Source organism: Equus quagga, chromosome 13, assembly GCF_021613505.1.
Source record: "Equus quagga isolate Etosha38 chromosome 13, UCLA_HA_Equagga_1.0, whole genome shotgun sequence".
Classification (NCBI taxonomy): Eukaryota; Metazoa; Chordata; class Mammalia; order Perissodactyla; family Equidae; genus Equus; species Equus quagga.
This window is the reverse complement of record NC_060279.1, coordinates 84,131,196-84,143,802: the sequence shown is the minus strand read 5'-3', so window position 1 is coordinate 84,143,802 and position 12,607 is coordinate 84,131,196. Positions and strand designations below refer to the sequence as shown.

Here is a 12,607-nt window from a genome sequence, read left to right as displayed (position 1 = left end):
TGCGTCCCAGGAAGATGGCTTTGTCTGTAGCAACCACATCATAGACAGAGGCATCTTCTCTGGAAGAAAATATTTTCCTGGTGATGATAATATCAAAAGAAGCCTTTTGTCAAAAGGTGCCAGAGATGACATCATGAGAGTGAGCCTTGTCTCTGTGGTGACATCACAGGAAGGAATCTTTGTCTCTAGGGACGATGTCACAGGACAAGGCATTGCCTCTGCTATGACATCGCAGGAAGGAAGTCTTTGTGATGACATCGTAGAACATGGACATGGCCTCTAGTGTTGACTTCAGGGACGGGCCTATTCCTCTGTGATGAGCCTCATGGGAAGCAGGTTTGTCCCTGTGATGACATCACAGAACACAGACATTTTCGCTAGTGATGACGTCACAGGCAGGCCTCTTCCTCTGTGATGACGTCATGGGAAGGAGGCCTTGCCTCAATCAGTGACCGAGGAGGAGGGATCTTATCTGCGGTGAAATCCCACCAGGAGGCTTTGTCTCCGGTGACGATTTCATCCAAAGCGGTGTCCTCAGAGGCAGCCCCCCGGCCGCTGGCCGACGTGGGTCCCAGCCCCTGGGGCGTGGTGGGGGATCCAGGCTGGGACCGGGGCCCGCGAGGCCGCGGCGCCCCAGCCCCCGGCCCGGCCTCAGACAGTCACCTCGTTCTTGCTGGCGGTGCGCAGGTGCTGGGGCAGGTGGTGGCCGGGGATGAACTGCAGCTGCTCCAGCGTGCCCTGGCGCTGGAAGGGCGGCCTGCGGGCCAGCGTGCCCCCGCCCCCGCCGGCGTCCGCCAGCCAGGCGGGCTGCGGCGAGCCGTGCAGGCCGAGGTGGTGGTGCGCGTGCAGGCCGGGCGGCGGGGGCAGCCCGTGCAGCGGCGTGGGGGGGCCCCCGGGCCCCAGCAGCAGGTTGGAGTGCGAGGCGGCCAGGCCGGCGCGGGACGCGGGGTCGGGGGGCAGCGCGGGGCTGCGCGGGGGCGACAGGAGGTGCTCGCGGCTCTGGCGCAGGGCCTCGGGCGACGACAGGAGCAGGTGCTCCTGCGACACGAGGCGCGCGCGCGGCAGCGTGAACTCGTAGCGCGCGCGGCCGCCGTCGCCCAGCAGGTGCTCCTGGGACATGACGCGCCGCGGGTGCGGCGGGGGCGCCAGGCCCAGCTCCTCCGGGCTGCCCCAGGCGTCCATGCGGTAGCCGCCCCCCGTGCCGGGGCGCCGCAGCGCGTGCAGGGGCAGCGTCCCGCGGGGCACCTCCGCCAGGTGCCGGCGCTTCAGGTAGGCCTCGTCCAGATCCTTCTCGGCTGGGGGAGAAGGGAGAAGGCCGCCGAGGTGGGTCCCCAGCCAGCCCAGAACCTCCCCCCTCCCCTGGCTCCGGTACCTCCCACCCCGCGCTGGACCCGGCCACCAGGAGGAGCACAGGCATCACCCAGCACATCCTGGTCGTTAGCCTGGGCGCGGGCACAAGTTCAATCAGAACAGTCAAGCTAGCAGGGGACAAAAGGCAGACTCCCAGGCCGCCCGCGCCGCTGGCCCGGTGGATGAGGGGGCGTCCTCTTTTTGGGGAGTAGACTCCAACTCCTGCTTTTGGGGAACCACTCTTCCCTCCCGTTCATCCTGTAGCTAGTGTTTTTCAGACTTGAAGATGTGACCCATTCGTGAGTTGTGAAGTCAATTTTGTGGGCAGTGACCAGGATTTTGAAAAATGAAATAGAAAATTATGAGAAGGTGTGGACATAACAAGGGAATAGGGTGAGTACCGTTCATAAAACTATTATTTCAGTTATGTGTGTGTTATTGAAATATTAATGGATGAAGTGACATAATCTCTCGGATGTGTTTTAAAATAATTCACGAAAAGATAGGATGGAGGGAAGAGAGATTAACAAAATGTTGCTTATTATTAAAAGTGGGTGATGGCTGGGGCCGGCCCCGGGGCCGAGTGGTTAAGTTCACGCACTCTGCTTCAGTGGCCGAGAGTTTCGCAGGTTCAGATCCTGGGCACGGACATGGCACAGCTCATCAGGCCATGCTGAGGCAGCGTCCCACATGCCACAACTAGAAGGACCCACAACTAAAAATACACAACTATGTACCGGGGGGCTTTGGGGAGAAAAAGGAAAAATAAAATTAAAAAAAAAAAAGCATAAAAAAACCCCACCAAAAACTGGGTGGTGGGAACAACATGCAGGTTCATTTTATAATTCCCTCTACTCTTGAGTGTGTTTTAAAATGTGCATAATAACAAGTTTCAAAGCTGTCCTGTAATTAAAAAATAGCCATATATATGTGTGTCTCATGGGTCATAATGTAAAAATCATTTGGCTCTCAGTTTGAAATGTTTGAAGGCTGTTCCCCTCCCAGGGATGGGCCACTGACCCAGAAATGTCCAATCAGAGTCACACTGATTTGTTCAGGGACAAGCATGTGACCAAGTTTGCACCAGTGGGATCCAGGCCTGGGATTCTTGCTGGAATCATTGGGAGAGACGCTTTTCTGCTGGTAGAATGGCAGCCTGAAAATTCTCAGGGCAATCTTTGCCACCAGGAGGGGAAATTCTGTCAGAAAATGAAGTCAGCCCACTTTGTAACTGAGCTGAGAAATGTAGAATCCTGGAGACAGCTTTGGACGCCTGGATCCAGCCGCACCTGAAGCTCATGACTCAGACTTTCCATTATCAAGCCAACATAATTACCTTTTTTTCTTTTTTCTTTTTGTTTAAGTTGTATTTCTATTAATTGCAGATACAAGTCGTGATGAATACAATAGATCTTGGGAGGGGGGACCATGAATTTGCATTTTTAAAAAGCATCCCAGGTAATTCTGATACAAAATTACCTCAGGTAATTCTGGAACAAATTTGGAGAAAACCCTGAGAGAGGATCTAAACCTATTTAGTGGCTGTTGGGCCACTGTCCACGGTCCTGAATCCAGGCCCTGGCCCTGACTGTGCCCCATCGCCTCCCAGCTCCCCTTCCCGGGACTTACCCAGCCTCTTGAGGGAGGAGTATCGGTTGAGTTCAGATTTCACAGCGGCCTCGTAGGACGGGGGCAGATGCGAGAGGTTGTGGAAGGACCGAGAGTAGGACAGCGTGGAGTAGTGCAAGGAGGGGCTGGGTGGCGGAGCCGCCCGCCAGTCTGGGGCAGAGGGGCAGGGCTGGGGTCAGTCCAGCCCCTCCCCGCTCCGACCCGACAGTTCGGCCCCCAGCCCCTAAGGGAGTTACAAAGCTGAGATTCCAGCCCCTCAAAGCTCCAGCAGCCCAGGCTCCCCCTGCTCACCGCCCCGACCCCCAGGAGACAGGCTGTTTGCTGGGGAAGGAGGACACGTCACAGAAGGAGGGGCAGCTGCCACTTGCACAGCACCCGCTTTGTGCCGGCCCCTGGCTGGGGGCTGCGCTCCATGCATCTAACCCGGGTGGGAGAGAGACGACCACTTCCGGTGTTCAAATGAGGAAACAGCCTCGCTTGGTTACCTGGCAACTGTGAGGCAGGCTCACAGGGCCTCACACCTGTGCTACCTGGGCCCCCGCCCGGCTCGGGCACAGTCAGGGAGGGGGGGACGGAGCCCTGTCCTCCCCCAGCCCGGCCCTGGTCCGTACCCAGCGTGGCCGCATGGTGCTTGGGGCTGTTGACGTTGAGGTGCAGGTAGTTGTGGTGCAAGTTATCTGTGGGGACCGAGAAGGGAGGTGGCGTCACTGCCATCACCTGCTCCCGGCTGGTGCTGCTGTCCTGGTCTGGTGGAAGGATCCCATTCACATCCACTCGGTCCCCAGCTCTGGTCCCTTCTGCCTCCTGAATCTCTGCCCTGACCTGCCTCTTCCCCCTGGATCATCAAACCAGTCTTCCTGCCAGCCAGCCAGCCTGGCTCCAAGATCAGCCTCACCACAGTACTCCTGACGCCCACACCTGCCTTGTCCCTCTGCTGCTTGAAACTCTTCCCATGTCTGGCTGTCACCCACAGGACACAGTCTAAACCAGGAATAGCATTTGAGGCCTGCATAACCTGGCCCCAGCTGACAGTCTGCGGCCTTCTCTCTCCTCTCTCACTTCAAGCCACACTTCTCTCTGCTGCTGGAAGGAGTCCAACTCAGTTCTGCCACAGGGCCTTTGCACATGCTGCTATGTGTTCTCTCTACCTTGAATCCCCTTCCTCCCCTTCTTTGCTTGAAGAACTCCTACTCATTGCTCAACATCCAGCTCAAATGTCTCTTCCTTGTTACTATTATTCAAACCCATCTCCTCCCCTCCATTCCTGACCTCAGCTCAGGTCTTGGCCTTTACTGCCTGGATCATCATCCCAGCCTCCTCCTGAGGCTTCTTCCTCTCATCTCTCTCCCGTATGGTTCCAGAGAAATAGTTCTTCCATCCACTTTTGGCTTTGCTGCTCCCCTGCTCTAACCTCCTCCGTGACTCCCCATGGCCCTCAGGACAAAGGTAGAACTCCTCAGCTCAGCCTGGCACTCAAGGCCCTTCCCAAGGCGTCTGCCGACCCTGTCCCCAGCCTCAGCTCTGGCCACCTCACAAGCTCTGCTGCAGCCACTCAGAGCTCCCCCGGTGCAAGAAACTCCCCTCACCCTGCAGGCCACCACTCAAACATCACTTCCTGAGGGAAGCCCTCCTCCCCTCACGCCGGAAGAGACCCTTCACCCTCTACAGCTCCCTGGCCTTCTCCACTGATGCACTCATCATAAGACAGAGGATAAGAACAATAGCTCCCATCCATAGAGCACTTGCTCTGTGCCAGAAATTGCTCTAAGGACTTTACTCATTAGTCTGTTTGATCTTCACAACCCCTGTGAGGTGAGTACTGTCAGGCTGCCCATTTCACGGATGAGGAATCCAAGGCCAAGAGAGCTGAAGTCGCTTGCCCCAGGTCACAGTGGCAGAGCCAGGATTCGAACCCAGGGCGTCTGGCTCCTGACAAATTCTGATTCAATAGTTAAGTGCGTCCTTGCGTGTCGTTGGTTCTTGGCTGGTCTGACAGGAGTGTCTCGAGTGCGGGGGCTGAGAACGTCTAAGTCTAAACCACCGAGGCGTCCATGGTGCCCCCCAGGGGGCAGGGAGCGGCTCCGGCTCACTTGGAGCCCCTCGGTTGAGGGAGGCAGAGGCATGGGGCTGGGGCTGGGGGCGGGGCCTGTGCGGCGGGAGGCGGGGCCATCGGGAGGGCGTGGCTACAGGGCGAGGGGCGTGGTCAGGAGCAGAGGTGGCAGCTGCTGCTCCTGCGTGTCACTCACCGAGGTTGGAGGGCTTCACGGCGTTGTAGAGGTTCTTGGGCGTCCTCGGGGGCATGCTGTCGGGAACCCCAACCCCCGCGGTCAGAGAGCTGCTTCGTGCGCGGTCTGGGCGGGTCCCAGGTCCCGCCTGATGCCTCAGAATGTCCACCAGGGCCCTAGAGGTGGCAGATGGACGGTCAGCGGCCTGGAACCTGGGGTGGGACCGGGGGGAAGGGAGGGTTTCTTTCACTCCCTGTGTCACCATTGGCGGAACGTCAGCGCGGCTCCGCCTCCCGCCTCTGGCCACGCCCCTTGCTAGTGTCATCTTGAGCACAGCTCGCCCCAAGGTCCCTCGGACCACACTTCCTGCTTGAAGCGCCCCGTCCCCAATTCATTTGGACCCTACCCCTTCTGCGGCCCCTCCCACCCTGAACCCGGGCCTCACTCCTGTTCCTTTTGCAGCCTTCCCCATTCGCCCAGTTATGCAGACCCAAACCTTAGACTCACCCTTGACTGCTCTTTTTCTTTCCTTCATGCCTCTGAGCAATGCTGCAGATGTGACCTCCCAGATATATCCCCCATCTCTCCCCTGGGTCATTGCAACAGTCTCCTACGGGGTCTCCCTGCTTCCGCCCTCGTCCTCTGCAGTCTAATCCTATCCGCACAGCCCCAGGAAGCAGACACGTCATGCCTGAGCTCAGGACCCTCTGGTGCCTCCCCCACCACGCTTAGAATGAGCCTCCTCCTCGCCCGCTGCACTCCAGCTGCAAGGGCCCCTTCGCTGTCCTGCAAACACTCCACCTCAGGGCCTTAGCACTTACTATTCCCTCTGCCTGGAACGCCCTTCCCACAGATATCTGCTTGGCTCGCTCCTTTCCTTCAAGCCTCTGCTCAGAGGGGCCTTTCCTGACCACTTCGTGTACAACAACCTTCTCCTCCCCCCGCCCCAGCTCGTTATGCCACTTTCTTTTCTTCACAGCAGTTACCAATATCTAAAAGTATATTGCATATGTATTTGCTGCTTACTGCCTGCATCACTAACATTTAGTTATAATGGTAGCCAACATTTATTGAGGGCTTACCATGTGCCAGGACTTGACATGAATCAATTCAGTTCATCTTCATTACAGTACGAACGCGTGGGGAACAATTATTAGCCCCATTGTACAGACGAGGAAACTGAGGCACATAGAGGTTAAGCAACTTGCTCAGGGTCACACAGCCCGTAGGCAGCAGACCTGGGATTAGAAGCCAGGTTTATCCACCTGGGCAGGGATCTTGTTTTGTTCACTGCTGTATCTCCAGCTCCTGGCCCACAGAAAGTGCTCAAGAAATATTTGTTGAATGAATGAAGGCCTGAGTCTCCTCCGTCACTCAACAGCCAGGCCAGTTCTGGCTCCTCGATTCTTAGGCCCTGCCCATCTCCCTAGGCACGTGCTCCCGCCCTGTGGGCGGCTGCCTCCTGGGTCTCAGGCCACGCCCCCATTCCTGTAGCCCCGCCCCAGATGGCCCGTTGCCCCTGGCCCCAGCGCCGCCCCAGGCTTCGTACCCTTGGGCCCCAGCGCGGACACACCTGGGGACGTTGATCTCCCGGTGCGCCCTGGGCGCACGGGACGCCTTGCTGAAGGCCACTTTGGCGCCGACGCCCACGGCAAGGGCGAAGCTGATGACCCCGCACACCACGTAGGCCGTGCTGCCCCCAGGCCCCTCGCCCCCACGCACCCCGGCACCTCCCGCCCGGCCCCCTTCCAGCCACCCGGCCTGGCCGGGCCCGGGCCCGCCGCCCGCACCCCCGGCGCCCCCGGCGCCCCCAGCCAGGGGCGGCGGCGTGGTGGCCCAGCGTGGCGTGTCGTAGTTGGAGCAGGAGGCCTGCGCCAGGCGCATGTGGCGGTGCTCGCAGCAGAAGCGGTAGTGGCAGGTGCCGCAGCAGAAGCGGTAGGAGCCGGTGCTGCAGTTGAAGGTGGCGTCGTACTGGCCCATGACATCGTAGTAGCCGTGGCAGAGCTCGGCGGGAGGGGGCGCCCGCGCCGCCGCGCCCGTCCCGCTCGCGGTGCCGGTCTTGCTGCTATTGGCGCCCGGGCCCGCTGCGCCCCCGCCGCCCGTCAGCGCCCCGGTCAGGCGCCGCAGGTGCGCCAGCAGGGCGGGCAGTGGGCCCGGGGGCTCGGCGCTCGTGGCGTTGGACGGGCGCGCCCCGGCCTGGCCGGCGGTCGAGGCCAGGAGCAGAAGGGTCCCGAGGAGCAGGAGGGCCGGCATGGGGCGTGCAGGAGGTCGGTCGAGGCCGCCAGGCTGCGGGGAGAACCGAGGCTGGAGCAAAGGGCAGAAGAGGGATGGCCAGAGGTGGAGAAATGTGGAGATGGGTGGGTGGAGAGGATGAGGAAGGCGGGCCGAGGGAAGGCAGAAGGATGGAGAGAAACACGCACCAGGAGACAGAAAGGACGGATGGAGCAGAGATGCATGCGCTCAGAGTTGGCGGCCCCACGGGGAGGTGGACGGTGATAGCGGAGCAACGCCCAGACGCGGCCGGAGGAGAACAGAAATGATGATGGGCAGACGGGGAAAGGAGCAAAGCGAGTGATGAATGGGGGAGACGAGACCAGGAAGGTCGACGGAGACATTAGAGGGGTGCGCAGAAAGGAGAGAGAGAGATGGACAAAAACCAGAGGAAAGATGTGATGGAGGCAGAAGAACCCGTGCGCGCGGGCGGGCGAGGAGAGAGTAAGAGGTGAGGCGCAGGCGACCGAGCACAGGATGGGGATGGAGAGGTGGGCGGGGCGCGGAGGGGCGGGGCCGCGCGGAGAGGAGGTTGAGGGGGGGTCATGAGGGACCGGGGAGGTAATGAAGGGAGACAGACGCGGGGTGGGCGAGATGGGAGGAGTCCAGAGATGGGGAAGGAGAAAGAGGCGTGGGGAGGGGAGGGAAGGGAGAGAGAGACAGGAGTTGAGAATTTGAGTTCGTAGGCCCGGCAGGTGGGAAGAGATAGTGCAGGGCTTCTCAGCGCTTACAGGGAGCGGCCACCGTCTGGGTACCCCTGAGGTTGGGGACCCACCGTACGTTGTTGTGGGGACCCGTCCTGTGCGTTGTGGGATGTTTAGCAGCACCTGCTAGATGCCAGGAGCATTCGCATTCACCCTCGTCCTGACAACAGAGGATGCCTCCAGGCACTGCCAAATGTCCCCCTGGGCGGCACAGCTGCCCCCCAGTGAGCACCGCTGGCTTAGACCCATAGGGCCCTCAGTCCCCCCAAGTGGTTATTTCTCATTTAGGTCTGATCATCAAGGGATCTCAAGCCTCAGTCTCCCACCCTCTCTCTCTCCGTCTCCCACTCTCTCTGTGTCTCCCTCTCTCTCTCTGCCTCTCTCTGTCTCTCTGTCTCTCTCTGTGTGTCTCTCTGTTTCTCTGTCTCTGTCTTTGTCTCTGTCTCTGTCTCTGTCTCTCTGTCTCTCTCACACACACACACACACACACACACCACACTCTTCCAGTTTAGGAGAAACACAGGAGGAGTGCCTCACCTCCAGTTCCACCACGTGCCAGCTGCCTGGTACTGGACAGGCTCTTACCTAAGTCCCCCTGTGCCTCAGTTTCCCCATCTGTAAAATGTGCATAAGGATGGCGCTCACTAGGTGATCGGAAGGACGAGCGGAGTTCGTGTGTGTGAGGAGCTTGGAACAGTGCCTGGCCTCGTGCAGCTGCGATATATGCATGGCAGGGTTCGCCGTGCTGTTATTTCAGGAGGGCGACCGGGGATGAGGAGGGCGATGGAGAAGACAGCAGGAGTCAGGGGCCAGGTGAGGCGGGGCTTCCTGGCTGTTTCCACGGCAACCGTGGTCACTGAGCTCTGAGATTGAGGCAGTGAGTGAACACACAGGGGTCCCTGCCTTCATGGGTTTACCTTCCGGTGAGGGGAGAGAGCCAGTCCACGGACACGAATCAGCGTGATGCATGTTGGAAACATTGTGAAGAAATATGAAGAAGTTATGAAGGAAGCCATGAAGAAATGAAAGCAGTGAGGGGATGGGAGGGAGGGTGGGTGGGTGGAACTCCTTTAATAAATATCATTAGGCATTATTTTTTATCATTGTTCCTTCCCATTCAGGGTGTGTGTCTCTGCGGACCACCCCATTATCAATGAAATGGCTGGGGGTGGGGATGGGGAGAGGGTTATGGGGGCTGAGGCTCCCCAACCCTCACTCAGCTTGTGCCCCCTTCTCCGTGGGGCCTCAACTTTCCTGTTTAGCTCCCCTGGGCCCCTCCCCTGAACTCCCAGCTAGAAGGCCCCACTCGATCGCCTACTCGACGCCTGTCCTTGGTGTTTAATGGACACCCGAGAAGTGGCTTGGCCCACGCTGTGGAGAGCAGTTTGGCAGTCCTTCAAAAGTTAAACATAGAGTTGTCACATGACCCAGCAATTCCACTCCTAGGGATCTGCCCCAAAGAACTGAGAACACGTTCACACAAAACCCGACACACGAATGTTCAGGGCAGCACTACTCATGACACCCCCAGGCGAGACCACCAAGATGTCCCTCAGCGGCTGGATGGATAAACACAGTGTGGCCTGTCTACATGGTGGAATATTATTCAGCCATGAAAAGCAGTGAAGCGCTGATACATGGATGAACCTCGAAAACATGATGCTCAGTGAGAGAAGCCAGACACACAGGCCACACAGGGTATGATTCCATTTGTACGAAATGTCCACTCTTGTCAAATCCACAGAGACAGGAAGCCAACTGCTTGTTGCCTGGAGCCGGGGTGGGGGGAGGAAGGGGGGTGACTGCTTTTGGGATGATAAAAATGTTCTGGAACTAGATAGCGCTCATGGTTGCACAATGTTATGAATATACTAAATGCCATTGAACTGTACACAAAGTTTATGTGTATTTTACCACAATTTTAAAAAACAAACGAAAAACCACCAACATAGGTCAGATGACTTCACCCATTCCCCTGTCCAAACCGCCCACTGGGTTCCTGTCACACCTAGAATAAAATCCAGACTCTTCTCTCATCCTTCCCTTTTCCCCCACGCCTTCCCAGGTCCTATGCCCAAGAGGTCCCCACCTTCCTGCTGTCCCCTCCGCCCGGGACCCGCTTCGTGCCGATGTTGTCTGGCTCGTCCCCTGGCTTCCGCCAGGTGCCGCTCACACCGCATCTCAGCGAGCCTTCCCTGGCCCGTCTGAAACAGCACCCCCAGACTTTCGATCTCTCACAGCAACTTGCTCCGCGCCGCACTGTTTGTGTACTGACTTGTCTGTCTCCTCCACTAGACTACCAAGCCCGTGAAGCCTGATGTTTTTGTCAGTCTTGTTCCCCGTTGTAGCCACAGCACACATAGTAGGTGCTCAATAAATATTGCCGTCTCTCTCTGTCTCTGCCTCACACATGCATTTCAGATAAGGACATCAAGGTTCCAGGAGGTGCCATCATTTGCCTGAGCCCCATAGTGCCCAAGCAGTGGAGCTGTGCTTTGAACTCAAGTCTCTGTGTACCACCACTCACAGAACATGGATGCCTTTATCCCGTGCAGAGAAACATGGGTTGACATGCACACAGACACACCCTTCCAACACTGACACTTGCACGTGGCAGTGTGGATTCTTTCATTCACTGAGGGCTGCCATGTATTGTTGGGCAGGTTGTGCACTGCATGAGGAGGTCTGGCTAGAATCCAGCTGGGTTTTCCTCCCTAAGGCTTGCCAGTGGGGCTGCATCCATCTGCAGGAAGGGGCACCCCTTTCAGACCCACACAAGGGTGCCATCTGCCTGCTAAACCATAGACTCTGGGGAGCAGTGTTGGTCCAGGGGGTGCCTTTGTTGCGTCTGCACTAAGGCTCCCATATGGACAAGCAGTGTGCCTGCTCAGTCCCCATTCTGTGCCAAGTCTCTGCTGGACTCCCTCTGCTAACAGAGTCCCATCGTCTCCTCCAACTGCACACCTATGCACACACACAGGGCGACACAACTCCAGGCCATTGACGACTGGGGGATGGGAGCAGTGTCATCATCTCCTGAAGCCCAGCGACACACCCAGACACCACACACATGCACACACAGCAGCCTCCTAACCCTGCTCACACGTCCCGCTGCCAGGCAGCACCTGTAGGTGGGGCGGGGACACACATCTGCAGACACAGTGGCCCAGCCAGACCAAAGGTCCAGGGGGACCAGCTCCTCCCTTACCTCACACAAACGTATGCACAGACACAAGAGACCTTATGTCCACAGTGTGCCAGACACAACACGCAAGGATGCCCAGTGTCATCCTGCTGGCACACCTGTGGCCTCTTCCCAAACACACACACACGTGGGCACAACCATGCATTTCTGTGCGTGGCTGAGCCCACAGCCCACGAGACCCGGACACCACCTCAGACATCGTGACACACTGGGACCAACACAATTCAGGAACACAGCCAGGGGGCCTGCCCAAGCCAGCGACACATGGACACGCAACCACACACATCACAGCCCACACTCATGCAACCTCGTGGATGCACACGCATGTGTGCAAACACACCCTCACCCAGCAGTGGAGAGTCTGGAAGCAGGCATGTGACCCCCCCAACAGCCCCACCCCCACCCTGCCCCTTCTCTCACACACGCAGGCACTGTCCTCTTCTCCTCCCTCCCTGCACCTCCCATGCCCAGCAGCTCAGAGCCAGAGTCCGGCTGTGCCCTCCACTCCAGCCCAGGGCCTGAGAGACACAGATGTGGGGACAGAGATCAGGGGAGCCGCCTAGAGGAGGGGTCCCAGAGTAGGCCCCATGGGGCTCCTGGGCTTCTGGAGAACACCCCCCTTCCCACCTGCTCCCTGCATAACACTGCAGCCCATGCCCACCCCCAAACCCCCTCCATCCCTGACAGCGGGGTGGGGGCCAGGGCTGGGTGGGCCGGGTGGGGCCAGGTGCGTTGCCTCCTGAGAGGCCCAGCAGTGGAGAATGAGATGGAGCAGGACCTGACGAGAGGGACAGGGAGAGAGCCTTGAGGGGGCAGAGGCCTGGGGCGGGGGGGGGACAACACAGGGACCCAGAGAGAGGACAGAGACCCAGAGAGACAGGGGGACGGAGACCAAGAGAGAGGGGGACAGGGACCCAGAGAGAGGGGGACAGAGACTCAGAGAGAGGGGGACAGAGACCCAGAGAGAGGGGACAGGGACCCAGAGAGAGGGAGACAGGGACCCAGAGAGAGAGAGGGGGACAGAGACCCAGAAAGAGAGGGGGACAGAGACCCAGAGAGAGGGGACAGGGACCCAGAGAGAGGGGGACAGGGACCCAGAGAGAGAGAGGGGGACAGAGACCCAGAGAGAGGGGGACAGAGACCCAGAGAGAGGGGGACAGGGACCCAGAGAGAGGGGGACAGGGAGCCAGAGAGAGGGGGACAGGGACCCAGAGAGAGGGGGA

The 12,607-nt window shown here is 58.8% G+C and overlaps 1 protein-coding gene across 1 annotated transcript; it reads right to left on the bottom strand.

Annotated features, from left to right (window-relative positions):
- Nucleotides 1-651: 651 nt before the first annotated feature.
- On the bottom strand, nucleotides 652-7,457 carry SHISA7 (shisa family member 7). The gene is made up of 5 exons (XM_046680640.1): nucleotides 6,778-7,457; nucleotides 5,226-5,380; nucleotides 3,591-3,656; nucleotides 2,980-3,129; nucleotides 652-1,295 (listed from the first exon to the last, which is right to left on the bottom strand). Exons 1-5 carry the CDS (start codon nucleotides 7,455-7,457, stop codon nucleotides 652-654), a joined length of 1,695 nt encoding a protein of 564 aa, XP_046536596.1.
- Nucleotides 7,458-12,607: the final 5,150 nt, after the last annotated feature.

What these genes read in the sequence shown, in the direction of transcription:
- SHISA7 (XM_046680640.1), bottom strand. Translation starts at nt 7,457, where the DNA reads ATGCCGGCCCTCCTGCTCCTCGGGACCCTTCTGCTCCTGGCCTCGACC. An exon ending in CGTGAAGCCCTCCAACCTCG is followed by an intron (nt 3,657 to 5,225) that starts GTGAGTGACACG and finishes CGGTCCCCACAG; the next exon opens with ATAACTTGCACCACAACTAC. An exon ending in GCACCATGCGGCCACGCTGG is followed by an intron (nt 3,130 to 3,590) that starts GTACGGACCAGG and finishes CCTCTGCCCCAG; the next exon opens with ACTGGCGGGCGGCTCCGCCA.